This window comes from Numida meleagris, chromosome 13 (genome assembly GCF_002078875.1).
Source record: "Numida meleagris isolate 19003 breed g44 Domestic line chromosome 13, NumMel1.0, whole genome shotgun sequence".
NCBI classification, from domain to species: Eukaryota; Metazoa; Chordata; class Aves; order Galliformes; family Numididae; genus Numida; species Numida meleagris.
In genome coordinates, this window is record NC_034421.1 from 7169638 (window position 1) to 7194741 (window position 25104).

A 25104-nucleotide genomic window follows, 5' to 3' on the forward strand; every position below is an offset into this window, starting at 1 on the left:
CCCCGCGGCGGGCGGCGTGGATTTTAAATCCTCTCGACCAATGGGCAGCCGTCGCGGGAGCGTAACGCTCGGGGGCCGCGTTTGAATCGGGCGAGCGCCGCGGATACAGCGCTTCCTGCACGGCTCCTGTCCCGGCGGTACTCACCGGCTCCGGCCCCGCTCCGCTCGGTTTCGGCGACGCTTCCCCTGCCCGGCGGCGGCACGATGAGCGCGGCGGGCGGCAAGGCCCGGCCGGTGGCGGCGGTGGAGCCGGCTCGAGCGGGCGGCGCGGCGGCGGCGGGCGGCAAGGAGGTGCCCAAGGTGCTGGTGGACCCGCGGACGCGGCGCAGCTACGTGAGGGGCCGCTTCCTGGGCAAGGGCGGCTTCGCGCGGTGCTACGAGCTGACCGAGGCCGAGAGCCGCGAGGTGTTCGCGGGCAAAGTGGTGCCCAAATCGCTGCTGGCCAAGCCGCACCAGAAGGAGAAGATGTCCATGGAGATCGCCATCCACCGCAGCCTGGCGCACCGCCACGTCGTCGGCTTCCAGGGCTTCTTCGAGGACAACGATTTCGTCTACGTCGTGCTGGAGCTGTGCCGCCGTCGGGTGAGGGCGGGGGGCGGCGGGCGGGGGCTGCGCGGGCGCGGCCGGGTGCTGGCTGACACCCCCCCCACACGCACACCGTTCTCCTGCCTTTCTCCCGCAGTCGCTGCTGGAGCTGCACAAGCGGCGGAAGGCGCTGAGCGAGCCCGAGGTGCGCTACTACCTGCGGCAGACCATCCTGGGCTGCCAGTACCTGCACAGCCAGCGCGTCATCCACCGCGACCTCAAGCTGGGCAACCTCTTCCTCAGCGATGACATGGAGGTGAAGATCGGTAGGTGTCGGGGTGCGGTGCCCGCTGGGCCCTCCTCGGCCGTCCCGTCTCGGGTGTCTCACGCTCCCGTCTCTGTCTCTCCCCAAGGTGACTTTGGCCTGGCCACCAAAGTGGAGTATGATGGCGAGCGCAAGAAGACCCTGTGCGGGACCCCCAACTACATCGCCCCGGAGGTGCTGGGCAAGAAGGGGCACAGCTTTGAGGTGGATATATGGTCCATTGGCTGCATCATGTGAGTCGAAGTCTCTCCTGCAGGGCTGGGAGATCCCTGTGCCCCGGGTCCTGTCGGCCCCTGTGAGGTTTTGGCGTATGCAGCAGCTTTGGACGTGCTGTATCCAGCACGGTGCCATGGCTGAGCCCTGCTGCCAGCTGGCACCCAACCTCCCTGGTGCTCTGCGCACATGGGTACGTGTGTGTCTGCAGTCCAATCTGCTACACAGCACAGCTGCCTTAAGGCTTTTAGCCCTCAAATCCTCACTTCCTAACTGAAGCCGTCTCCAGAGGTTACTAGATCCCAGCTCCCTTCTCAGAGGTGCAGGAACCAGACACAGTACTGCAGTTGCTAGTTCTACTGCACTTCCAAGTGTGTTCTGTTCCCTCTGCTAGAAAATTGTCCTTAGGGTGAGATTCCTTCTGCACTCAAGTCTTGCCTTTTTGCTGTCTTATGTAAAAAACAAACAAACAAACAAAAAAACTGATGCACTTCTATGTCTGCAAACATGCAGGTATACTCTGCTGGTGGGGAAGCCGCCTTTTGAAACCTCTTGTCTCAAAGAAACATACATCCGAATCAAGAAGAATGAGTATACTATTCCCAAGGTATTGTACTTCTCATGGGTGGATCCATTCACCTTGCAGCTGTTCTTGCACCATCCTGTTTCTGAGACTTAGTGGGCTCTCACGTAACAGTGAAGCAGCTATTATTGCAGCAAGCTGGGAAGGGGCTGTAAGGCCAACTTCTTCCTGAGGAGCCAGCAGCACGCCCGTTGATTCAGGAAAAAAAAAAATCTGAGCTGGGCAGCTGAGCGAGTCTGTTCAATTCTGTGTGCTAAGTCCAGCCACAGAGGAGGTCTTGGGCCAAGTCCCCATCTCATCCCACTGCTGTTGATTTGGTCTTGCTAAAGTCAGTTCATTTTAAGCTTTGCGTGTTGTCAGGAGACTGCTCTCCATACCTGTATGGTTCTATCTCCCAGGCTTGCGTCCTTCTTGCCTGACTCAGAGTCATGCTCTGAGCAGAACCTTGTCCCTGTTGCATTATACGGTGCAGATGCCATTAGTGTGTGCTTGTCCCTCCACTCATCTCACAGCTCTGCCTGTCTCCTCCTAGCACATCAACCCCATAGCTGCTAACCTCATTCAGAAGATGCTAAGGTCTGACCCTGCCACGCGCCCAACTATCAACGAGTTGCTGAACGATGAGTTCTTCACATCAGGGTACATCCCCAGCCGCTTGCCCACCAGTTGTCTCACTGTTGCACCTCGGTTTTCAATCGCTCCCAGCACACTTGAACTGAACGGGCGAAAGCCACTGACAGCACTCAACAAAGGTAAGGGCAGGTGTCTGGAAGTGAGGGCTATGGACTGCAGTGCTTGATGAGAGCCCGCCTGGCCTCTAGCAACATCCAGATCCATCAGTGGGGAATGTGGTGCTGCCTCACCTATCCTCCCAGTTCTCATGGAAACTAGAACATCTTGTGTCTGGGAGTTCTCCTTGCTCTTTGTCCAGAACTGAAGCAGGGAGCACTTCAGCTATGACTCACATAATGTGTTTCTTATAGCTAGGGTACAATGTAAATTGGTGCTTTTAGAAACTTCCTGCTCATGTTTCTGCAATCTTTCTCTTTCCTGGCCCAGGACCAGAAAGCCCTGCATTAGAGAATTTGCCTGAGAAGGAAGATGCAGCTGGGCTGCGGGAGATGGGAGACGCCATTGACTGTCACTTAGCTGACATGTTACAGCAGCTGACTGCAGTCAACTCAGCCAAACCCTCTGAGAGAACGGCAGTGAGACAAGGTGAGTCGGGACAATCCCACAGGCACTGACCTTTCTGGAGAACTTGCTTCTGTCATTGATGCTCTTGGCTGAAGTGAGGGACCAAGTGACCTCTGCTTCAAACTGGAAGGCAGAAAAGCAACGTAGAAGCTACTTAACTTCCTGTTGGCCTTGCTTGCTGTGGTGCACAGGATACCTTGAAATGTCTTCTAACAAACTCCTTTTCTCTTTGCAGAAGAAGCTGAAGACCCGGCCTGTATTCCCATCTTCTGGGTTAGCAAATGGGTGGACTACTCGGATAAGTACGGTCTAGGTAAATAACACAGTGGCAGTACTTCAGCCTTTTCTAGTTTCTGAAGGAGCTGGAAGAGGTCCTGATTTGGGGTCAGCGAAGGTTTATTTCTTTAATTATGATTTTTCTAGTGTGTATGTCCAAAACCATCACTAGGAACATCATCAAACACTAAGTGAACACAGAGCAGTGGTCACTGAATATCCACCCTGGCCACATTAAGAGTGCAGAAGAATTGCATGCTGCATGATCCATAGATCCAGAGTAGCTGTTCTCACTGCAGTGAGCATGTGTACTCAGTGTAGGAGTTAAAGTTGCTTCTGCAGCAGATAATGCAACAAGGGAGGATGACAAATCCAGAGGAGAAAAAGTGCCACCTAGAACTCCGTAAAAAGGAGGATCTTAAAAATTGGTGGGGTGGCCTTCGGGGACCCTCTATATGACAAATGCTCCACCTTTGTATTTCACGTAACCAAGGGTCTCACATATGTGAAAGTCTAACAGGCTTTCTTTTGAACTAGGTTATCAGCTGTGTGACAACAGCGTTGGAGTTCTCTTCAATGACTCCACTCGTCTTATCATGTACAATGATGGGGACAGCTTGCAGTACATCGAGCAGAACAACACCGAGTCCTACTTCACTGTGAGATCCTGTCCATCTGCCTTGAACAAGAAGGTCAGTCCAGGGGACAGGAGCCCTTTTTGGTGGGTGGCTGTTCCTGGTGAGACCTCTGCAGGTCTTGTTGAGCTTTGCTGTCAGGGTGGGCACTAGGGAAAAACATCTGTAATTTGGGGTTACTTGCATTCAGCAGGCTTCCACATTGCTGGTAAAATGTGACCCAAAAGAGAGATGCTGTCAGCTCTCATTGTTTATTTCTAGTTGCTAACTGAGGCTCATTTGGGAGCAGCTTCACAGAAATAAGCACTTACAAAGCCCATATGCACTGAAGTTTTCAGCAAAGTGAGTCTTAGACAGCAAAGTTAACTCTGGCAGTACTTGAGAATTTGCACCAGTTGGTGCAGTGACCTCCGTAAGCTCTGAAAGACATAAGAAGTTTCTGGATTTGTGGTAGCAGCTCCTGCTCTCTCCAGGTATCAGGACTCATCCTCAGCCTGTCCGTTCACAGCCTTTTCTATTTGCAGATAACACTATTGAAATACTTCAGGAACTACATGAGCGAGCACTTGCTGAAGGCGGGTGCTAACATCACGCCTCGGGAAGGAGATGAGCTGGCACGTTTACCCTACCTCTGCACGTGGTTCCGGACCCGCAGTGCCATCATCCTGCACCTCAGCAATGGCACTGTGCAGATCAACTTCTTCCAGGTGAGGCTGTTGTGCTGACTTGCTACGTGCAGTGCTATATAGCACGGTGGTAATCCCAGCAGGCAGTTAAAACCTGAGCTGAAGCTTTGCCCGGTGAACGTAGTGCTAGAAGGCTCCTTGCTCTGCTTGCTGGTGTTTAAGCCATCCAGCCACTCCTAGCTCATCAAGTGGTTGTTTCCTTTAGCAGGAGTAGAACCGCTGCACAGGCTTTGGTGCAGGCATCTTAAGTTGTCTGTCCAGATGAATTTGTTTCCCTTTGCTTCAGTCTGAGCGCTTTCTTATTGCAGCTCTCCTGCAGCGTTGTGCTTTGGCAGCATGCTGCTGGCCTGCAGTTGGGGTGACCCTGCTGTGACGGTCCATCTGTAGGTGTGAAAAATGTTTCACCGTGAAGCGATGTGCCCAGGATGACCTTGTGTCCTTTCCCCACAGGACCACACCAAAGTCATCTTGTGCCCGCTAATGGCCGCTGTCACATACATAGATGAGAAACGGGACTTCCGCACGTACAAGCTGAGCCTCATTGAGGAGCATGGATGCTGCAAGGAGCTGGCCAGCCGGCTACGCTATGCTCGCACCATGGTGGAGAAGCTCCTCGGTTCAAAATCTGGCTCAGCCCGTGTGAAATCCTCCACTTAGGCTTTGGTCTTGATGGAACCGACATCTGTGCCAAACTGGCTCAGCTGTGGACAGGGAAGTCTATCAGCATCCCTTGTACTGTAACCTGCCATCACACAGCTGGGCTCCCGCTCCTGGGTATGCTCCAGTTGCCCCCAGGGAGCCCCTGATGCTGTGGTGATGGTGCTGTGTTCACTGTGAGTGGTGCACAAAGGGGTTTCTTGCTCCTCCCTCCCAATACAAAGTGTTTTTTTAAAATTACTTATATAGTCTTTTTTTTTTTTTCCTAACTTCTCAAAGCCAAAAGCCTGACTCAAAAACCAACCCTCTTGTTGGAGGTTCCTGGGCCTTCTAATGAGATAAAGTGTGGGGTTCTCCCCAGAACTATCATGTAAGTTTTGTACATGTCTGTGCATGATGCTCTGGACTTGTTTCCGTTTGTAGCAGCACAACTAAGATATTTAACGTGCCCAGGTTGAGACTGAGCAATCTGCATTTTAATACTGAACTTGTTCTACATGAAAACTAAACTTTTGTATATTGCATAACTTGATTAAAGATTGTTCTTCGGAGTGTCCAGCCTCTCTTGGCTCCTTGGAAGGGAGGTAGCAGTGTGCTGCCTCTGGATTTCTCTCATCTCCATGAGCTCTTCCCACCAGCTGCTGGCTGAGCTGAGCCCTGGACTTGCTCTTTGGCAATGCCAAAAAAATAGAGAACAGCCCTGGGGCTTATTGCAGGAGAAAGGTAGTTCTATGGCTTCCCTTTTTCTGCTTGATCAGAGCCTTTGATTATATTTCATGTTGTAAATATTTTGCTGATAGCGTAGTCCAGTGCTGAGGGCTGGCACCTCCTGGTGCTCTTGTACCAGTTTGGTTTAAAGCAGGACAAGCTTCTTTTTATTTTTTTTTTTTGTAACATTTTGTATAAAATGTTCTTGGCCATACAATGTTCTGAAGATAAATCAGCCACAAATGCCTCGTTACCTATGTAACAAGATCCCATACCGCAGCACGAAGAGGAATGGATCTGCGTGAACCCAGCTCGCTATCAGCACTGCACTGGGGGCCTCAAGCCTCCTGCTGGGGCTGGCATGCCCTCCCAGACCTGGTGCAAAGAGCGAGGCCAAAGCCCTGGGACAGATGCTGAGCACCGATCTGTGTGCTGTCAGCTGGGGATAAGGACCACAGCCACTGTCAGCACTGTGGGATCAGTCCTTCTGCTTCCATCTCTGTGTTAAGCACGCAGACAGCTGCATCCCCAGGAGGAACCATGGGAACAGGGCTGCTGTCCTGTGCAACCTGTGGGCTCCAGCAGCTGAGCTGTAGAGCTTCCAGCTCTTCTCAGGAAAACTCAGTTGTTGTTTTTTTTTTTTCCCCTTCCTGACTTCTCAAAGTACTGCATCTGCAGTAGAGAGTTTTTATTTTCTGGTCTTCAGGCTCCTGTGTCTGACCCTGTGGTTCTGCAAAGGCAGAAGCCCCTACGGGCTTGGCAGACCCTGCACACACCGCCTGGTGCCCGTGTCCTCATCTCACCCTGGCCAACACCGTGGGGAGAAGGATGCCGGAAGGTTCTGGCGCCGTCCAGGCGCATGGCTGTGGCTGAGTCCTGTACAGGTGAGCCCCCAAAAGTCGATGCTCTGGGAGCCTGGTGCTTGAGGAGTGGGTGGTGCTGCAGACCCCACTCACCTCCCTGTGCCCCCCAGGTCAGGGCTGTAGTAAGGGCGGAAGAGCCGCTCGTGGGCGCAGAGCTGCATGGCGCTGTGCGTGTGCAGCAGCAGCCGGGGGAAGCGGGAGGTGAAGTACTGCACGAAGCCATCAGGAACGGAGCCCAGCGCCTCGCGGACATCAGCGGGCAGCTCGTGGTAGTGGTGCTTCTGCGGGAGAAAAGGGGTGAGGGACGTGCAGTGCAGTGTGGGGCGGGGGCGGGGGGGACGTACCTTGTTCCTCATGGCGCGCAGCAGGTCGCGCACCGAGCCGCCCTTGTAGGTGCGGAACTTGCGCAGGTCTGGGGGGAGAGCAGAGGAGAGGGCACGGTGAGCAGAAGGCAGAGCTGAGGGCGCAGCCTCACAGCCACAGGGTTCTGCGCTGCCTGCCTGCGGCTGCACCTCTATCCCCCCAGCATCTGGCTGCGGGGCCCTCGGACACCTGGAACTCTCCATTCCCTGCATATTCCCTCATCAGCGTGGCACGCGGCCGGTGCTGCGCTCTTACCCATCTGCAGCGGCAGGGAGATGTGCATCCTCCAGTTGGTCCTCACCACAGCGCGGCCGCTCGCCTCCAGCGCTGCCACCAGGGCCCCCTCGGCCGGCTCCTTCTCCACACGGTCGCTGACGTCCTGCACCACGCAGTGGGGACACGTAGGTTAGATGCGAGGAAGAAATTCATTGCCCACACCGTAACGCAGTGCCCCGCGCTCACCTGGAAGAACTGCAGCTGCTTCTCTGAGCTCCAGAAGAAGGGGTGCATGAGGACTGCGGGGGCTGAGGGGCGCTTCTGGGGCTCACTGCTGAGCATGGATGTGATCAGCTCCCTGGCCACGACCTTGTCTGGTGCACGGAACAGAATGGAGTGGTGGTGGCACGAGGAGGATGGGCACGGGGCTCGGCGCAGGGCGGGCACTGCAGGCACCCACTGCAGCCTCACCATGCACGTCCTCCTGCAGGCAGGGCAGCTGGCAGGCACCTGCCAAGATGTTGGCCTGGCGCCTCAAGCTGTCCCCAAAGGGGTGCTGCCCTCCCGACACCACGTAGTAGAAAACGCAGCCGGCAGAGAAGATGTCCACCGCACAGGTCTGCAAGACACAGGCAGGAGATGGGCCGCTGGCAGCCCGTGGCCACTTTTTCATTCTGTAATGCATTTGCTTGGCTAAAGCTGCAGCCACACCAAACACAGCAGAGCAGTTGCTGCCCTCAGCGCCCACACGAGCTGACCCAAGCACAAGGCTCCCTGGGAACAGCAGGTGAGGAGGTGTGCAACCTCCATCTGCCCCATGTTTACCAAAGCTCCTGCCCCACCAGGCTCTGCCATTGCGGTGGGAAGGAGCAATGCAGCAGGGAGCAGCGCTGCCTGGGGGAGCTCTGGCACTGAGCATTGCTGCCCTGAGGCCACCTTTTACTCCCAGAGCTCTGGTCTGAACCGTGCATTCCAGCAGCACGCTGCAAGCAAGGGGGAGGCAGCAGGGGGGAGTCGATGAGTGCTAAGCAGGGCATGTGGCTCACTGACAGGGTTCTCCTTCGGCGCCTCCTGCAGCACCTCGGGTGCGATCCAGCCCTCAGTGCCGGGGATGCCAGAGCGCAGGCTGAAGCTGTGCCGCCCACCCTGGAGCTTCTTGCACAGCCCAAAGTCAGAGATGACGGCTCGGATCTGCCCGTGGCTGTTGGGGACGGAGATGAGGATGTTGCAGGGCTTCAGGTCGCGATGAACTGCAAGAGGCGGGTTGCAGCATTACCCACAGGCGGTGCCGAGTCAGGAGGTGCTGCTGTGATGGCTGGGGACAGAGCACGGTGCCCTGGTGGATGCCATCACCACGGGGATGCCGCTGCCTCACCGATGCTGAGCGAATGCAGGTGCGCCAGCCCCGACATGGTCTGGTGCAGGACAGACACCGGGTCCAGGCTGTGCCGATCGAAGCTGGGGCTCTCCACGTACTGCAACCAGAGAGAGGCAGAGAGGTGAGCTGGGGCCGGTACTGAAGCAAACAGCGCACTGCTGGACAGGAGGAGCTCTGGGTGTACGAACTCACAGGGAGGCCATTCGACCAAGGCCTGCCATGCCCAGGGTGACCGCAGCACGTGGCATGGGGGGACCGCGCCGCTCACCTCCTGCAGCGTGGCGGAGCAGAGCTCAATGGCGATGTAGTGGAACTGCCTGTCCTTCTCGGTGCAGAAGTAGCGCACGACGTGCGGGTGCTCGTCCGACTCCTGCAGCAGCCGCACCTCGCGGTCCACGAGGTGGAAGCACTCGGGCAGGAGGCGCTTCACGGCCACGTTCCGGCCTTCAAACTGACCCCTGCGTGCAGATGGACAGAGATGGCTGGGCACCGGGCGATGCCACAAACCCCCCAGCATAAGACAGATGCCTGGAGCAGTACACCAGGGGCACAGCTAAGGTTTTTTGTAGGAAAATCACACCCGTCACTGCGCTGGAAGCTCTGGGCTGACGTGCAGGGAAAGGCCACCTCCCCCTAGTCACAGCAGGGGTTCCAGTGCCATGCACCCACCTGAAGACGAAGGTCCCTCCCGCTCCGTGGCCCAGCACATCCTTGGGGTTGAAGGACACCTTCCCAACGACGACCACGTCAGGCTCCACTTCTGCAGAGGAATGCAGACCCCCTGCAGCCTCCCAGCATTACTTCTCCGTGAAGGACATTGGTGCAGTACCTACCTGCAGACACTGCTGGCTCCATCCCCACCGCCCCATTCACCAGTTCCATGGGAGCACTGGGACCAGAGCTCGGCTCCAGCCCAGGTGCACTCCCCCTGCTCCCCGCTGGCTGCTCAGGCACTGCAGGGATGCCCTCACCAGAGCTGCGATGTGGGAGCAGCATCTCCTGCTGTTGCTGCTGCAAGAGCTGAATCTGCTTCTCCAGCTGTTGCTGCTGCACCTCATGCTGCTTCTGCAGCTTCTGGAGCACAAAGAAAGAATCCCCTCAGCTGCTGCCGGCACCCAGGGCCTTAGCATGGCTGTGGCTCCCAGTTCTGAGCAGCGGTACCAGTAGCAGCCCACGCACCATGACGAGGAGCAGCAGGACCCCACCGCCCAGCAGCGCTGTGCCGACAGCAGCCAGCAGCAGGTCCCAGTCTCCGGAATCCGGGTACACCTCTGCCTGCTCCCCATGGCTGGGCTCAGGTGGGATGTGCCCTTCACTGCCCCGCAGAGCTGGCTCCTCTGCGCTGCCAGGGGCCAGGAACTGCAGGATAGAGGACACTGGGTTATGGCAGCACCTGGGGCTCCTTCCCCTCCCAGCTGCTCCCAAAGCTGTGCGGCCCACAGAACCCTTCTGACACCATCCCACATGCTGGCACACCGCCCAACCCAAGCGACTCCGCACGGCCCAAGGTGCCCCCAGCAGAGCAGTGACACAGTGCTCCACCGCTCACATCGTCAAACACGGTCCTGGCAGGAGAGCTGCGGGGAATGATGGTTTCTGTCACTTTCCTCAGGTTCTCAGGGAAGGCTCTGAGCATGGTGGTGTGCACCACGGGAGGCAGCTCGTGGTGCCCTGGGTTGGGGGAAAGCAGAGAGCTGAGAGCTGTGGCTGCACAGCAAGGCAGCTCCCATTGCCGTGCGCAGCCCCGCACCTATCAGCAGCCACTGGTTGTGCAGTGCGGTGACGCTGCCCTGTGGGTACTTGACGTCGGTGCTGGGGGTGATCTCACACTCTCCCGACTCTCTCATGGTCACGTCGTCCGTGGTGGGGCCATCGATCCTGGCCAGCGTGATGCCCTGCGGCTGCAGGAAGGGGCGGTGGGGATAAGGCGCATGCAGGGCACGGCGCAGGGATGGAGATACTCACCACCAGAGCCACGCTGCCGTGCACGAGGGAGGTGAGGGCGTAGAAGCTGGCCGCGTGCTTCCCCACGTACAGCGCTGGCCTGCAATGTGGGCGCAGCATCAGCTCAGCGGAGGGGCAGGCACGAGCAGCCCAACACCACTGCTTGTCACCACTGGGACACGCTGGCATCCCACGTCCCTTGAGATGGTGGCAGCTGTGACAGTGCCTCACACCAAGCCAACACCTGGAGCCACCCCAGCGGGACCCCACACCGCGTCACCTACAGCAGCTGGGTCTTGGTGGCCGTGAAGTCCTTCATGCTCTGGTGGCCCCAGTGGGCGAGGTGGATGTCCTGCGAGTGGAAGGTCAGGTAGCGCAGCGTCTCCATGGCCAGGTTGAGGTGGGGGATGCGCCGCAGGCTGTCCTGGTGCCACACGTAGATGCCGACCACGGGTGAGCCATAGTTCTGTGCCCACAGGACCTCACCGCTCTCCTTGTCCAGTGTCACCACCAGCCCGTCCCCGCTGGAGGCGAAGTGTGACATTTCTGGATGGACACAGAGGGGGAGGCAATGCAGAGGTGCTGCCTGTTTGGCTGCATTCCTCTGCCTGTGACAGCTGTGCATCGTGGGCTTGGGGTGACCCAATGCATCCCATGGGTGTCCTGCAAGGCGTAGCAATGGACTGAGGGGTCTGGCTGTACCAGAGGAGCACGTGCTGCTCTGTCCCAGAGCCACGGCCCCATCTCTGCCAGGCAGGTAAGCCCTAGCACAACACGGCACAGCAGAGCACGTCACAGCAGCTGCACTCCCCAGCAGCCACGGCAGCCCAGGCCCCAGCTGCAGCAGCATCATGGCACAGCCAGTGTGGGCAGGGCCAGCAACACTCACTGTAGGGGTAGGACTCCTCGTAGTCTGGTGCCGAGTAGTCAGAGTAGGTGGCATTCCAGCGCAGCTCCCTTGTCTTGGTGTCATACATGGTGATGACATACTCTGGGGCGAGGACAGAGCAGCGCGGTCACTGTGTGCCACGGGGACGACGCCTTGGGTTTGGGGGGAGAACACTGACAGCCCGTGAGCTGCCAGCACGGAGCTAGCGCCAGCCCCCCCAGGACCTGCGGGGTGAGCAGGGGGAGGACAGCCTTACGGGTGCGGCCGATGTAGAGCAGTGGGCTGGAGGGGCACACCCCATCCCAGGCCTCTGTTGAGAGCGTGGTCTGCTTCTCCCCTGACTTGGGGTCCACGATGAACCACGTGTCCTGCTTCTTCCCTGCCAACGAGAGCACACTTTGTGCTAAGGCTCTGCAGCGCGGCTCTCCCACTCAGCAGCTGCCTCCTCCCCACCTCTCCCAGCCCACGGCCACACATCCACGAACTCCCCCCACTCCCTCCTTGCAGCTCTGTGCTCACGCATCAGGCACATGCCCCAGCAGCAGTGCTGCTCGAGTTCCCCTACCCGTGTAGAGCACCCCGTCCGAGCTGCGGCACGGCGATGACTGGACCAGCTCCGGGATGGTGAACGGCAGCTTCTGCAACACAGACAGCGCATGGCCGTGGTGCCACAGCCAGCCCGAGCTGCAGCTTCCCTGCACCCAGAGCAGGGCCGGGGCGCTCCCAGACAGCACAGCCCAGTGCAGCTGTGCCATCCCACGCCACACAACCAACACATCATGGTGCCAAGGACCAACAGCAGCCACAGCCCAGGGGAGCAGAGGGGACAGGTGGGCCGCAGCCCCTCACTGACCATCAGGCCTTCTTTGTTCTTCCCTCCCAGGATGTACAGGCTGCCATCATTGGGGTCTGGCAGAAACGCTGGTCTGAAAAGGAGGAGAACAACATGTGAGCTGCACCCCACCTCTGGGAACACACCAGTGGCTGAGCAGAAGATGCAGTAAGGAAACCCTTCCAGCAGTGGTCCTGGATGGTTCCTTCCTGTCCCATGCCAGCACAAGGAGCTCCCTACTGTCCCCAGGCCCCCTGCAGCTTGAAAAGGACTCAGGGATTTCCTTTGATTTCTCTCCCATTCTTTTGTGCACGGTGGTACTGAGAGCTCCTGGTCTGCTGCAGCCATTGCTCATCATCGTGCATGAAGTGCCAGTATAAAGGTGGGCATGGTGACTTTCTCTAAGGCTGCGAATGGGTCAATTCTCAGGGCAGCCCCATCTGTCAGCACCCCTGAATGTGTCCTGCAGGGCTGGAGGTAACAGCCCGTCTGGCAAAGGGCACTTTGTGCAGGACAGCAATACTCACTCTGCGACATAGACCGGCACCTGCAGAATGGGATCTGAAAAAGAGAGCGAAACACACACGTCAGCAGCCTGACCCCTCCCAGGGGACAGCGTGGCAATGTTTACAGGCAGCCGTGTGCTGGCACGCTCGGGGCAGACCTATTTGCATGTCAGACCCAGAATAGTCGTGGCTGGCAACACAGCCATGCTCTCTGCCAGTGGCCGTGTGCAGATAGAGCTGCGGGGTGAGCCCAGGGGAAGCACTCACCGTCCTTCAGGGTCCACCTGACATCGCCAGTGCTCTTACTGACTGCGTGGAGGTGTCCATCCAGCGTGGATACGAAGAGCAGAGTTTCTGGGACAGTCACAGAGCTGTCTTTTAGGCACTGCGGGCAGAAATGGGGGCCTCAGGGTGCAGGTGGACTGGGGATGAGCCTGGTGCTGTGCCACCCATCAGCGCTGTGCCACCCATCAGCACTGTGCTACCCATCAGCACTGTGCCACCCATCAGCACTGTGCCGTATGGTTTTCACGGAGCAGCAAGGGAGCAGCCTGCAGGGAAGCTGCCCAAGGTCCTCCCTGCTCCCAGGCAAGGAAAACCTTTTGTGCCGAGCTCAGCACACCCAGGCATCAGGTCCGTGACACGGAACGGCAGAGCATGACATCTGCTAGGAGCTGCCCAGAGGTGCTGTGTTTTATGAATGGGTGGCAGACGTGCCAAATCCTTGCTGCTCTGGGGTGCGTTGTGCCTGCGGGGCTGGCTGCGGGGTGGCCGTGTCCTGCTGTCCCCGTGGCCCCTCCCAGGGGTGACACACGCAGCCCGGCCACCAGCTCCTTCCAGAAGCAAACTCGTCGAGCGAGTTTTAATGCCAGAAGCGCAACTAATGGTGCAGGCTCTCACAGCTGTGCGCCTCAGCTGCCTTTATGATGAGAGACCAATTGCAAACCTGCTGTGAAGAAGGGAACTGTTGCTTCCGTGTGCTGCGTCCACATCACAAGCGCCAGCTCACCCTCCACGCTCACCCGCCGGCCTCACCCCATTGGCAAACAGGATGGGGACAGGAGCGACGCGGCACAGGGAGCGCGGGGACAGCACCTGCTGCCCGACCCCACACCGCCCGCGGACTGACGCTGGGTGCACGGGGCCCCGGCTGCTCATCCCAGCGCTGCACCGGCTCTGACCCGCAGCTCACCACGTCCCCGGCCGTGAACCGAGCACTGGGCTCAGCCCGAGGACCCAGCCAGGCAAAAGCGCAGGACCCAGTACAACCCCGAGCTGCGAGCGCGTCTGCAGGACACAGCGACGGTCGCAGCGGGGCACAGGGATGCGTCCTCCCTGGGGACCTCCGCAGAAATCCCCCCCGCGCTGCAGCCCTGGGAGCCTTCGGGGGGCCCGGAACCGACACCGCCGCCCCGGCAGCGCCGCAGATGTCACGGCCGCAGCCTCCCTCCTCCTCTCCGACTCCCGCAGCTCCGTCCCTCTCTTCTCTTTCTGGCAGCACAACCGCAGCCCGCTGCCGGCCCCGTTCCGTCCAGCCGCGGGGCACCCACCCTCCGGGCACGCACTCACACGGAGCGCACCCGCCGCTCCCGCACCCCGCACCGGAGCCCACTCCCGCACTCTGTTGTCCCACGGGCGCCTCCCGCGCACCCCGCAGCGCCACGCGTGACGCACCGCCCTGCCCCGCTCAGCCCCGTACCTGCGCGGGCGGCGTTCGGAGCAGCGCGGGGAGCAGCAGCAGCAGCGCGGGGAGCAGCGCGCCGGGGCCGCCCATGGCCCGGGCATACCGGTGGCACAGCGCGGGGCCGGGCGGGGCCGCGTTATCGCCCGAGAGGCAGCGGGGCCGGGCCGGAACCAGGACGCGGCTTCCTCCCCGCCGCCCCCTCCCGGCCCGGGGCGGCCGCACGGGGATGGGGCGGGGAGGGGGGTCACTCCGGGCAGCGCCTCTCGGGGCTGCGCTGCGCCGTGCCGATCCGCCGGGCTGCTCCTCCTGCAGCAACGCCGGGCTTCGGACGCGTTCTCCCCGCAAAGACACGCTGGACGGGAAGGGGAACGCCATCAGATCTCCCCCTCCCGTCCCTTCCAAGTATGACATTGCCCCTTATGGTTTAGAGCACGCCTCGATATCGCGCCGACGGGACGTCACTCCAGCTGGCTCATGTATGTTATCATCTATCTTGAACTTTACTGCAGCAATAACGCTATACGTTTACCTCATCCCACTCTTTTTTTTTTTTCTTCTTCTTTTTTTCCCCCCCCTTATGGATGGAGGGGTGGGGTTTGAGAAGAAAGTTTCTAAAGCCAGTAACAAACACGGGACACCGTATGCTAAGAATCAAGAGCCAGGGCTGTAAGGGCATCTGCTTTTTTAGGGGCTGACAAAGTGAAGGGTAACAAACCCTGCCCCTACCAGGATATGGGCTGGGCTCGCTCAGCACGATATGGGCATCCTACAAGCTAAAACAAGGCTGCACCCTATGGGTGAACAGGGAGCTAAGGAAGTAATGCCTGTAACCCATCACCTTTTTGTATGAAGCAACGTAGGACACTGAGCTGAAATCACTGCTCCCGGAGAGCAGCACTGATGGCATCAGGATCAGCCCCGAATCCGGGGGCTCCTGGCTGTGACACCCCCAGGCACACACCGGGCCACGCTCCTGCTCCTGCCACCAGCGACAGCTTCGTGCGTGCGGAACGCCCAAAGACTCCAACGCAGACAGATTTCATTATCAAACTTTAATTCATAAGACTAATTAATCTTACAGAATAAAACAATAGGATAACCAGTCAAGGTTACACTTAAAAAATCCAGCAGTGCAAATCTAAGACTAAATATGTCATCTCCCGCTCCCCAGAAATAGGCAATAGATTATTTAAAAATACCATAAAACATGGTACTTACATATTCCATTTAAAATAAATCTGCAGTGGACACAAACATCTAAGATTTTTTTTTTTTTTTTTTTTTAAACATGAAACGAAAGAATGAATTGCTCAGAACATGGGTAAGACATGGTGAACTTTCGTGAGTGCAGAGAGCAAATCCGTGGCTGGAAGGCGACGGGGGCACACGGTGCAGAACGAAAACAGTTCCATTGGGAAATAACGTTACAGAGAGAAAGAAAAAGCCAACAAAGGAAGGGAAGCCTGAAAGCAAACCTTGCTGCAAGCAGCTGGCAGCGCTGGGATGGGATGGGAACGCTGCACTGCAGGGGCATGGGCAGCCCCGGCCAGAGCGCAGGGATGTTGGGCACAGAGCATTGGGGCTGACATGTCACTGTGTGTGTGCGTGTCCTGGCTGCGAGCACTGTGTGTGAGCAGCTCGTCTGGCTGCCGGAACTCATCTGCCCTTCTGTGATTTTAGTTACCTGTTTCTCATCAGATTCTGTTGCTAACGGAAAGTAATGACTTACTTTAAACTTGATATGAACAATGTGCAAATAACACAGTGTTCTCATGCAGGACGCGTTCTACGTTCGAACCCAAACGAGGTTTAAGTGATTTCCTTTTTAAATCCACATGAAAAACGAATCCAGGAAGCACTTACGCTCGGGATGCAAAGTGGCTGTGCTCCGAACAAGGAGAGGAAGGGAACCCCGGCAGCGGGCAGGGGGTGTGGGAACAGCACCGGGGGAGCTGGAGCACCCCGAGGAGCAGACAGACTGCAGCAGGGCTGCTGAGGGGGACAGGGCGGCAGCAGGGGTGGAGATTGCAGCTGCCACCACGTGTTTGTGCTCTGGGTGCTTCCACCACCGCGTGGTAAACCCAGCGCACCTGGCGTGGTTTCCTAAGGAAGCCCCAAAAACAGCTCTCGTAGGGAATGACACCTATATACACAACAGGGAAATGATCCCCATAGAAAGGCAGCATGTTGTTTAAGTGAAGTAATTAAGCTTTTGCATAGGGATGGCTGCAGGTGTTACCAGAAACTTCCTATGGAAGAGCACCCACTGGATCTCAAAGCGATCTTTACCAGCCAACTGAAAGCACCGCTTACATCGTCACATCACGTCTGACACCGCATCTCAGAGATGCTGCTAAGTTCAGCAGGAATAAGTTCAAGCTTCAAAGAACTCCCGAGAAATCCACTGTAACGACCCAACAAACACCGATTAAAGCATTTCCAGTAAGCATCACTTTCCTGTATTTTAATTTAAACCTTGCACGTGGAATAACAGAAATTCAAGTCTTCAAATTCAAATAGGAGTACCAAAACAGGACCGCGTTTGACCATCTTTGTTTATAATATTTTCTTCTTCAGATCTAAAGCTGCTTTGTAACCCCCAACTTCCATGCTCCGTTTGAGACAAGCTGCTGTCCCCAGCACAGGGTGCAGCGCCCTGGGACGGTGCAGGGAACGGCACCGGGAGCAGCAGTGCATCTCTGGCCCTGGCAGTGCCCACAGCACCATGCGTACTCACCATGATCCCGCACCGAACCCGGACCTCACAGCACCTCGGGGACGAGCTGAGCTACAGACAAGTCATCTCAGGGGCAAGCCAGGGAAAGAGCAGGGGAGGAAAATGGGTGTGAATGGATGCAGAAAGCTCCAAGCAAGGCAGGCAGGCAGCGAGCAGAGCCTACAGCCACAGAACCAACGAGACAGGCGAGTGTAAAGGTGAACAGGGACAGGAGACACCAGTGTCATTAATGACCCTCCTACACCAGCTACAACAAACGATGGAGTACTGCAGCACATGCACCTTCCACCAGGGACTGAAAGTTGAAGTTAAAGCCTTAGCACCCGCACTGGCAATCGGGAAGTAAGAGCGACAGAAGAACTGCTGCTATCTCTGACAAACTGTGAGAGCCCCCACCTGCAGCCCCCAGGGCTCCTGCACCACTGCAGGCAGAAACCTCACACTGTGGGAGTAACCAGCACATCACTAGTTTCTACCTTGGATATGGAACACCTTTAAAATTCATATTGCATCAACGTTCTAACAGAAAGGACAAAACAAAAGCTGCTTACGCTGCTACCAAGAGTCTACAGGTAAATAAGCACCCTTAGCACATAGCGTGAAGTGAACACCTTTCCCAAGTCTCTCGGATGGAACAAAACAAATACTCATTTAGGAGTTTGCATCTGCTGAGTTTCAGCTGGGACGATTTCAAGGCAAGTGAAAAATGGACATGGGATATACTCAGTTCAGCTGTTCCTAAAAGGATATTTCTAAGCAAGTTTCACAAAATGCTGAGCTACTTGGATCGAGGAATATCAAGCCTACAGGGTTAAAACAACCAAAACCAAACAGCAATCTGTTAGCTGCAGATTTAACACACAGCCAGACCGACTCGGTCCGGCTGCACATACAATCCGGTTGGAGTGTGCACCTTGTCAGGACTGGAAGGTCCTTGCAGAAAACCTGAGATAAATGGCACGTTAATTGCTGAGATGACACAGAACACCACAAACCGATGGCACGGAACGGTACTTCAGACAGAACTGGATGCAAGAACTGACCGTAAGAACTTACTGTAAACGTGAGCCAAAGAAAAGCTGGAAGGGAACTGAAATTTCAGAAGGTCAGCTGCTGGACAGATCCCCCTAATTTGGCAGGGTTCACCGAATAACATATCCGTACACTTTCAGATTTGGATCACAAACGGCTACTGCAGTTATGTACGATGCAAAACGGCATCAGAGCTTCCTCTCTCCCACCTCTCTCCTCCTCCCCAGCACAACAGGAGAAGGAAGGCTCCTCCGTTTCGCTTCCCTCGCGAGATCTGCGTTACTGCTCCAGCACACTCGCGCCAGCAGCGTTACGGAGCACGCTCCCGAGCTTGCTGTTGCTGTCGCTTTGTTTTGCAGTCACGCAGGTAAGCGGCGTCACAACAGCTGCAACACGACTCGGGGCTGCAGGGCTCCAAAACGCAGCACTCCGGGCAGACGTGGAGCACAGAGGGAAACAACGGCGGCACGAAGCGGGACAGCGAGCAGCACCGGCTCACCGTGCTGACAGAACATCCACAGTGGTGCTCCTCTGCTCCAAACACACCACGGAGTGCCAACCCACAGCTTCCAGCACTGGGAGAGAAAGGAATTTGGGGGGGGAGGGGAGAGGGGGTAGGGCATCTTTGGGTTTAAGAACAAATAAATGCGGAGTTTTGCCACCAAAGATTGAAAGCCGAAAGAAAAGGGCCAGCAGAATATGGCTTGCTCAACGTCAGTTTTGCATACTGTTACACTGCTTCGAGTTTATTTCTAAAAATAAACTGTTTCTGAAATTCTCAGTCACAACCAAGTCACTAAATTAAGTCTAATGCACGTAACTGAAAGATTATGAAAATAGTTGTTTTTGTTCAAGCCATGTAAAAAAATCCTCAATAATACATCGTAATAGTTTCTTTTTAAAACTAAATTGGAAGATCAACTCTCAGCAGATTTAAGTGTATTACACACAATATTTTGTGAATTAGAATTTATTGATTTCCACTGCATTTGCTTTAAATACGGTTGAAGCTGACTGCAGAAAAGGGATGGTGAAAATTTTAAGTTAAAAGTAAACTAATGGTGAAAGAACATCACCTCTGGCTTCCATCAACGCCTCTTTTATCATATTTTATTAATAAGTTCCAGGACTGTCGCATCCAGGCATGCTGGAGGCCTCTCCCAGCAGTGTCCTTAGCTTTGTGTCATTTTCCTGTGCCAGAGGTGAGCGTGCTTTCAAAAATACTGCCATTTTCCCAGCACCGTGTCTTTGATTGCATCAACATATTGATTTGGTACCCAATAGACCCAGTAGTAAGACGCTTCTGTTGGGCCCAGCTGAAATGCCTGCAAAGTCAAGAACAACAACATTTACAAATGGGAAACAGAACAGCTGACAGCAGACAGCTCGGACGTACGTTCATCCTCTGCAAGATCACACCAGCCTGCTACACCAGGCCCTCCTCCAAACACCTCGTGTGCACTGTGTGCATTTTGTAGGAAATTAAAGAAAATATCCCTCTGTGAAACAACTGCAAAGCACCCGTTACAGTGATGAGCTCTTTCCTTTTAAGATATTCTCGCTGCAACAAAATCTCTTGGCCGGTTTCAAGGACACGAGGAATTTACTCTGGAAGACAGAACATGCTGTGTAACCCAAAGATAAGTCTCTACAGAAAATACTGGAATGCACAGAGCTAGGAAGCCCAACAGGAACTAAGACAATGATCATGTTTTAATTGGTGAAATCTCACAGATTAAAATAGATGTAGATAATCTCCTGTTCTCTAGTTCTGTCAGCAAGGAGAGGAGAGGAGGAGCACCACAGTATGCTAACAACCTCCACCCTTGTCTTAGAATGATTGTTGTATCATATCCAGAAGAGAACATTTTATCGGTGATCAAAAACCAAATATTTGAACAAAGACTCGACCAGCTCCCTCCTGAAGACAGTACTTTTAAGGTACAGCATTTCTTCCCCCGAAGAAAGGGCACAGACTCATATAAAGAACTTACTCCAGCGCTAGAAGTTACTTACTGTGCTCCATAAAGCAAAACCTCAAAAGAAACCAGAGATTAAAAGAAACAGCCAAAAAAATCCAGCAGAATTAACACTGCTGCCTTCTTAAGTGTGTCACTTTCCTGTACCCAATAGCAGTTTTTCAGAAAATCCCGTGGGGAAAAATATTACAGGATCAAATGGCTTTTTACTTTTAAACCTCCAGCAAGGCCTGTTTATACAAACACAACAGAAACCAGAAATTAAACTAGATAAAAGAAAGTCTATCTAATACTAAGGAATCCTGAGTTACGCTGTTACAGCGGTAAAAATACTCCTGCTGTCACAAGGCAGAGGATACTAAATTGCACTGACACTTGTGAAACCAGCCCAGATTTCCAGAGGGTAGCAGACACTCAATGTGCCAGCCCAAATATTTACATTGTGTTAGCAGGCAATGTTGACATTCTGACATTCCACAACACACCAAGCTGGTACTGCTTTCAGTCTCTGCATTGCTCTATTTCGAAAGCTTTACTTCTGCATACTCTGCAACTGGAATGATATTATTAAAGTGGAGATGTTACTTACCATCATGTGATAATCCTCATGTCCTTCAATAGGTTCACTCACCACATTTTTAATGGATGCCATGGGTAACTTTTCTGTTCTCTCTACATTAAAATTGATCACAGCGTTATTTCCAATGCATAAGGAAGCAGTATGTCATGCTAACTTCAAACACCACCTGTTCCTTCCAAAAACTCCAGACTATGCAGAACAACAAGGCTGAAGACAGCTGAGAGAAGCTAGGCTGGCTAACCCTCAGCTAGTCCTGCCTTCACCCTGACAATATGCTCCACTGCTGCTTTAGGAGCACAGGCAAAGAAACATTCATGGGTAAACAGGGAAAGAAACCAAAAGAAGACGGGTACAATTCCTGCAGCCTGATGCCAGCCAGCAGTAACCACCACCAACCACGAAGTACATCACTTGTGGCAGATTGTCTCTCTTATGTCCCCACTTCTTTCTGAGGACTTAACCCCCAGGTGCTCCCTTCCAGTTCAGCTTTCAGTGCCAGCCTAACATCATCTTCTTGGATATGTCAGAGAAAACCATAAATATCCTACAGTGGAGAAACTGAATAACAAATTCCTTAGATCTATATAACTAATTTGTGATCCAGAAAAATAAAAGAATTTTTTAATAATAAGTAAGCAGGCAAATAAACATTGTGATGTAAAGACAAAAGAATCAGTTTCTGTTTCCAAGACTGGCAAGTGAAAAACCACGTTAACAGCCAGTTGTGTTTATCCTAGCCCCAGCGTGCTGGCATGTGCCACACATTTCTCAGAGCAGGAAGGCATTTTTTCCTAACAACAGCCAGCAATTACAGCCAGTCCCTGAAGGAAGTACGCTGCTGCTAATTTCGGGAAGTCGGGAAACAGGTTATATTAAAGACAGTCAATTACGTGAAGAATCAAGTTTCAAAGCTTAAAAAACAGTAATCTAGAGCACATCAGAAATATTAAACTTGAAACTGATATAGAAGGTGAGGGAAGAGTATTAATTACCTAAACACTAATCGTGCATTTAGAATACATTATCGATGACAAAAAGGCCCAGCTGCCCAACCTACAGAAGAGAAGATACAACATCTCTCTGTTACTTAGCCTAAGAGATACCACTCCAATGGGTAACTGGAGAGTTTTTAAAGCCAGAAGGTTTTCACAATCAAGTTTGTTGTAGGTAGGAAGGGAGATTTCTGCTTACTTTGGAAATAATATAGCAGCTGAATGTGCCATCCAAAGCTAGTATTACATCTAATTAGGTTGCTTTATTGGCACAGTGAGCAAGCCCTTCTATTCATTACAGCATTGCCCTATCCTGGTCAAACTAAAAGAGCACAGCTTCCTTTGGAGGCAGAGGGATTCTCTGAGACACCCTCAGTGCTGCACGCTATCACCACAGCACTCTCAGCTCCTCCTGGCACCACTCAGGACAGTAAACTGATTCCTCTGCACAGCAACACATGCCGTAGTTTCTGCAGTTGTACATCACTGAAACAAGACACCCCACTGATTTTTGTTGGAAGGACAGATAACGACAAAGATGCCAACTCTCCTACTCTTATTCCCAGTTCTATGATTCTTCAGAATCTCAGCCAAGTCATCGGGCCTCTATGCGATGCTGGCATTGAACCAATGTTTATGAAGTGCTTTTGAGATACATGAGAAATGCCAAATATTGTAATTCACGTTTGGAGCTATGAATAGCAGACTGGAACGCACGTCTACTGGCACCACTGAGCTCAAGTTTTTCAAGAACAGAAATAAAGTATCAACTAATGTTCAATGATCTGAGAACGGCATTTGAGAAACAGCAGCAAAATTTAGTTCTGAAGTAATGAGATAACAGTGTTATCTCCTAAACACAATTCAGTCACGCCAGAAGATATTTCTCGTTCACACAACTCACTTACATTCCAATTACCAATTAGCCACCTCAGAGTTTTAGCGTTTCTCACCTTTTGTACCAATCCATAGCTGGTCTTGCTCGAGTTTAAAGGTCAATCTTACTTTCCCCCCTGATTTGTTGTACATGCCAGATAATGGCACTGTTGGCAGGCGCTCCTACAACAAAGGCAACACGGTAAGTCACAGGGAACGAGTAACAGGAAAAGCTGCATCCTCTTACTTTTTGAAGCATAAGAACGATCTATGATTCTGATTCTATGATCCAGTTCAGCACTTTTCTTCCCAGACAGAAAGCTAAAACCAGCAAAGTCGGTCTCAAACCACAAAAAACAAAACAACAACAAAAAAACACACCTCTTTTCTGATTGTGACAACACCCCTGGTACCCATTTACCTACCTGAACACCTTTAATGGAAGGCATCACATCGTCAGGTTTTCCTTTATCCAATACTTTTCTGTGTTGCTACAAAATAAAAACAGAAATGAGAATTTACAGAAACACAACAGTTTCTCAATTTACTTCTGATGCACCCTGAATCCAGCAGATCCCAATAGCACTAGGAGACAGTTAAAGACTATTCATAGTCGTTTATCACACAGGAAACAGTTAATTTTCAAAGTTAACCGAGCACTCCCTACAATAGCCTGAATAAATTATAGAGATGAATAAAATCCCAATATAATGCCATGGGTAACATCCTTCGTAGGATGCACGAGTATAGAAATATATACACGTAAAAAGAATACAAGTTTCACTTTGAAAAGTACATGCTGAATCACATGGTTGGCACTGGGCAAGACAGTTTTAACAGTCAGGGGTTATATTCAGTGAATGGTAGAAAGTCCTCTACATCTGACAGTGCAGCATACCGCAACACAGCACCAAACAGGAAGATTAGAGCAGTAGTAACCGAGAAAACCATGCTCAGAGCTCGTAAGTTGCTGAGTACCTTTAAGCAATGATGGAACTTACAGTGAACGTGAACTATGATAAATTATAGAAAAACAAAAGCACGTCTCATAAAGGTTGCAGATCAATGGTGCACATTTTCAGTTTTTAATCTAATTTATCTGAGGGAGGTTGCTAACACCTTGAGCTGAAGATCCTCCTCCAGCCCAGAGCACAGCGGTGCAGCCAAAGAACGGCGCTGTGGGAGGGGGTGGCCCAGGTGTGAGGGGGATGCTCAGCAGCCACGCTGCCTTCAGAGCAGAGGGAACTGCCCCCACGCCCATTTTACAGACAGTTCTCAGAAATCCAATAGTTTTACACTGACAAAAACTAGTGAGCTGTGAGATATAATGAATGTTGGCTTTGCTTGTGCTAACAACACAAAGCTTCCATTGCTTACAGCACCGGGGGGGGGGCTGCACAGCCCCTCATGGCCCCTCCACAACCGGGGGGGCTGCATATCATGGCACAAGCAGCACATGGTCCCACCCACCCCGTCCCTCCAGGCCCCCGGGACCCCTGCACCTTCTGCCTGCAGAGCGGCTCCTTCTTGCTCTCCTCCGCCTTCCCCTCCTGCTGTGCCGCGTCCTTGGGCGTGTTGACAGCCAGCACGTCGTTGATGGTGGAGCCCACCACCATGATCTTGGCACCGTTGGTGACTTTGATCTCTCGTAGCGTCTTCTCCTCGGGCAGCAGCCCCTTGAACATCACCTTCTGCATGGCGGGCGGCAGGCCTGGGGGGAACGGGGGGGTCAGGGGGCGGCGGCCGGGACGGAGCCTGGGGGCCGCCCCACGCACCTGTCAGCGAGTGGATCTTCTGCTTCAGGTCGGCGCCCGTGCTGTCCAGGCGGAACTTCACGTCGTACTTGTTCTTGTTCCAGATCACCCGCAGCTCCACCAGCTCCTGCCCGCTCTCCGCGTCGCTGCCGTTACTGACGGCGCCCGGCGGCGCGGCCCGGCACCCGTCGCCCCGCGGCGAACCGCCCTCCCCGCCGCAGCCCGGCGCCTCGGCCTCCATGCCCGGCTCCGCGGCACCTGCGGGGAGCGGAGGGGAAGAGCCCGGCCCCGGGGAGCCGCCCAGCCCCGGCCCTCGGCGTTCCGCCTACCGCCCCCGGCCCCGCCCAGCGCCGCGCCGGCCCCGCCCCGCCGGCCCCGGCCCCGCGTCGTCCCGGGCCGCCCGCTCCTACCTTCGGCGGCGGCGGCGGAGGCGGCGGCCATGATGATTGTGTACAATCTGCCGCGGGGGGCGCCGGGAAACGCCGCCGCTGCGCGCTGGGCCGAGCCGGCCCCCGTAGCCCCGCCCACTGTCCCGCCCGCCAATCGCTGCTCCGCCCCCAGCCCCGCCCATCAATCGGAGCCCCGCCTTCTGTCCCGCCCCCCGGCAGCCTCGGCCGCTGCCTTCCGGCTCGGCCGGCGCTGAGGGCGCAACCCCTGGAGGCGATGCTCCGCCC

The 25104-nt window shown here is 54.5% G+C and overlaps 3 protein-coding genes across 6 annotated transcripts; 1 reads left to right on the forward strand and 2 right to left on the reverse strand.

Annotated features, from left to right (window-relative positions):
- PLK1 (polo like kinase 1) lies at positions 178-5257 on the forward strand. The gene is made up of 10 exons (XM_021411020.1): positions 178-582; positions 683-851; positions 939-1083; positions 1577-1670; positions 2179-2398; positions 2706-2864; positions 3079-3156; positions 3657-3811; positions 4279-4461; positions 4891-5257. Exons 1-10 carry the CDS (start codon positions 205-207, stop codon positions 5095-5097), a joined length of 1788 nt encoding a protein of 595 aa, XP_021266695.1. The 5' UTR covers positions 178-204; the 3' UTR covers positions 5098-5257.
- On the reverse strand, positions 3987-14677 carry ERN2 (endoplasmic reticulum to nucleus signaling 2). Of its 4 annotated transcripts, none has more exons than XM_021411017.1 (23): positions 14496-14675; positions 13064-13181; positions 12818-12851; positions 12312-12384; positions 12024-12096; positions 11715-11837; positions 11459-11560; positions 10854-11115; positions 10591-10669; positions 10376-10526; positions 10175-10296; positions 9805-9984; positions 9459-9699; positions 9295-9385; positions 8894-9083; positions 8623-8722; positions 8298-8497; positions 7719-7866; positions 7494-7621; positions 7287-7410; positions 7013-7080; positions 6762-6949; positions 3987-4821 (listed from the first exon to the last, which is right to left on the reverse strand). In XM_021411017.1, the coding sequence occupies exons 1-23, from the start codon at positions 14568-14570 to the stop codon at positions 4740-4742; spliced, it is 2952 nt and encodes a 983-aa protein (XP_021266692.1). In that variant the 5' UTR covers positions 14571-14675; the 3' UTR covers positions 3987-4739. The 4 variants fall into 4 exon arrangements, with proteins under 4 accessions (XP_021266692.1, XP_021266690.1, XP_021266693.1 ...); XM_021411015.1 differs by lacking the exon at positions 3987-4821 and adding an exon at positions 5537-6681 and having other exon boundaries at positions 14496-14674; XM_021411018.1 differs by lacking the exon at positions 3987-4821 and having other exon boundaries at positions 5537-6949; positions 14496-14673.
- On the reverse strand, positions 15518-24886 carry UBFD1 (ubiquitin family domain containing 1). The gene is made up of 7 exons (XM_021411021.1): positions 24841-24886; positions 24452-24688; positions 24179-24387; positions 23102-23167; positions 22754-22859; positions 20818-20900; positions 15518-19574 (listed from the first exon to the last, which is right to left on the reverse strand). Exons 1-7 carry the CDS (start codon positions 24869-24871, stop codon positions 19464-19466), a joined length of 843 nt encoding a protein of 280 aa, XP_021266696.1. The 5' UTR covers positions 24872-24886; the 3' UTR covers positions 15518-19463.

Excerpts from the sequence above, each read along its gene's own strand:
- PLK1 (XM_021411020.1), top strand. The coding sequence starts at position 205 with ATGAGCGCGGCGGGCGGCAAGGCCCGGCCGGTGGCGGCGGTGGAGCCG. Across the intron at positions 2,399-2,705 it reads ACTGACAGCACTCAACAAAG|GACCAGAAAGCCCTGCATTA; the intron begins GTAAGGGCAGGT and ends TTCCTGGCCCAG. Across the intron at positions 3,812-4,278 it reads CATCTGCCTTGAACAAGAAG|ATAACACTATTGAAATACTT; the intron begins GTCAGTCCAGGG and ends TTCTATTTGCAG.
- ERN2 (XM_021411017.1), bottom strand. The coding sequence starts at position 14,570 with ATGGGCGGCCCCGGCGCGCTGCTCCCCGCGCTGCTGCTGCTGCTCCCC. Across the intron at positions 7,411-7,493 it reads AGCAGCTGCAGTTCTTCCAG|GACGTCAGCGACCGTGTGGA; the intron begins GTGAGCGCGGGG and ends TGCGTGGTGCAG. Across the intron at positions 4,822-6,761 it reads GACCTGGGGGGCACAGGGAG|ATGGACCGTCACAGCAGGGT; the intron begins GTGAGTGGGGTC and ends TCACACCTACAG.
- UBFD1 (XM_021411021.1), bottom strand. The coding sequence starts at position 24,871 with ATGGCCGCCGCCTCCGCCGCCGCCGCCGAAG. Across the intron at positions 24,388-24,451 it reads GAAGATCCACTCGCTGACAG|GCCTGCCGCCCGCCATGCAG; the intron begins GTGCGTGGGGCG and ends CGTTCCCCCCAG. Across the intron at positions 22,860-23,101 it reads CTTCCATTAAAGGTGTTCAG|GAGCGCCTGCCAACAGTGCC; the intron begins GTAGGTAAATGG and ends CCTTTGTTGTAG.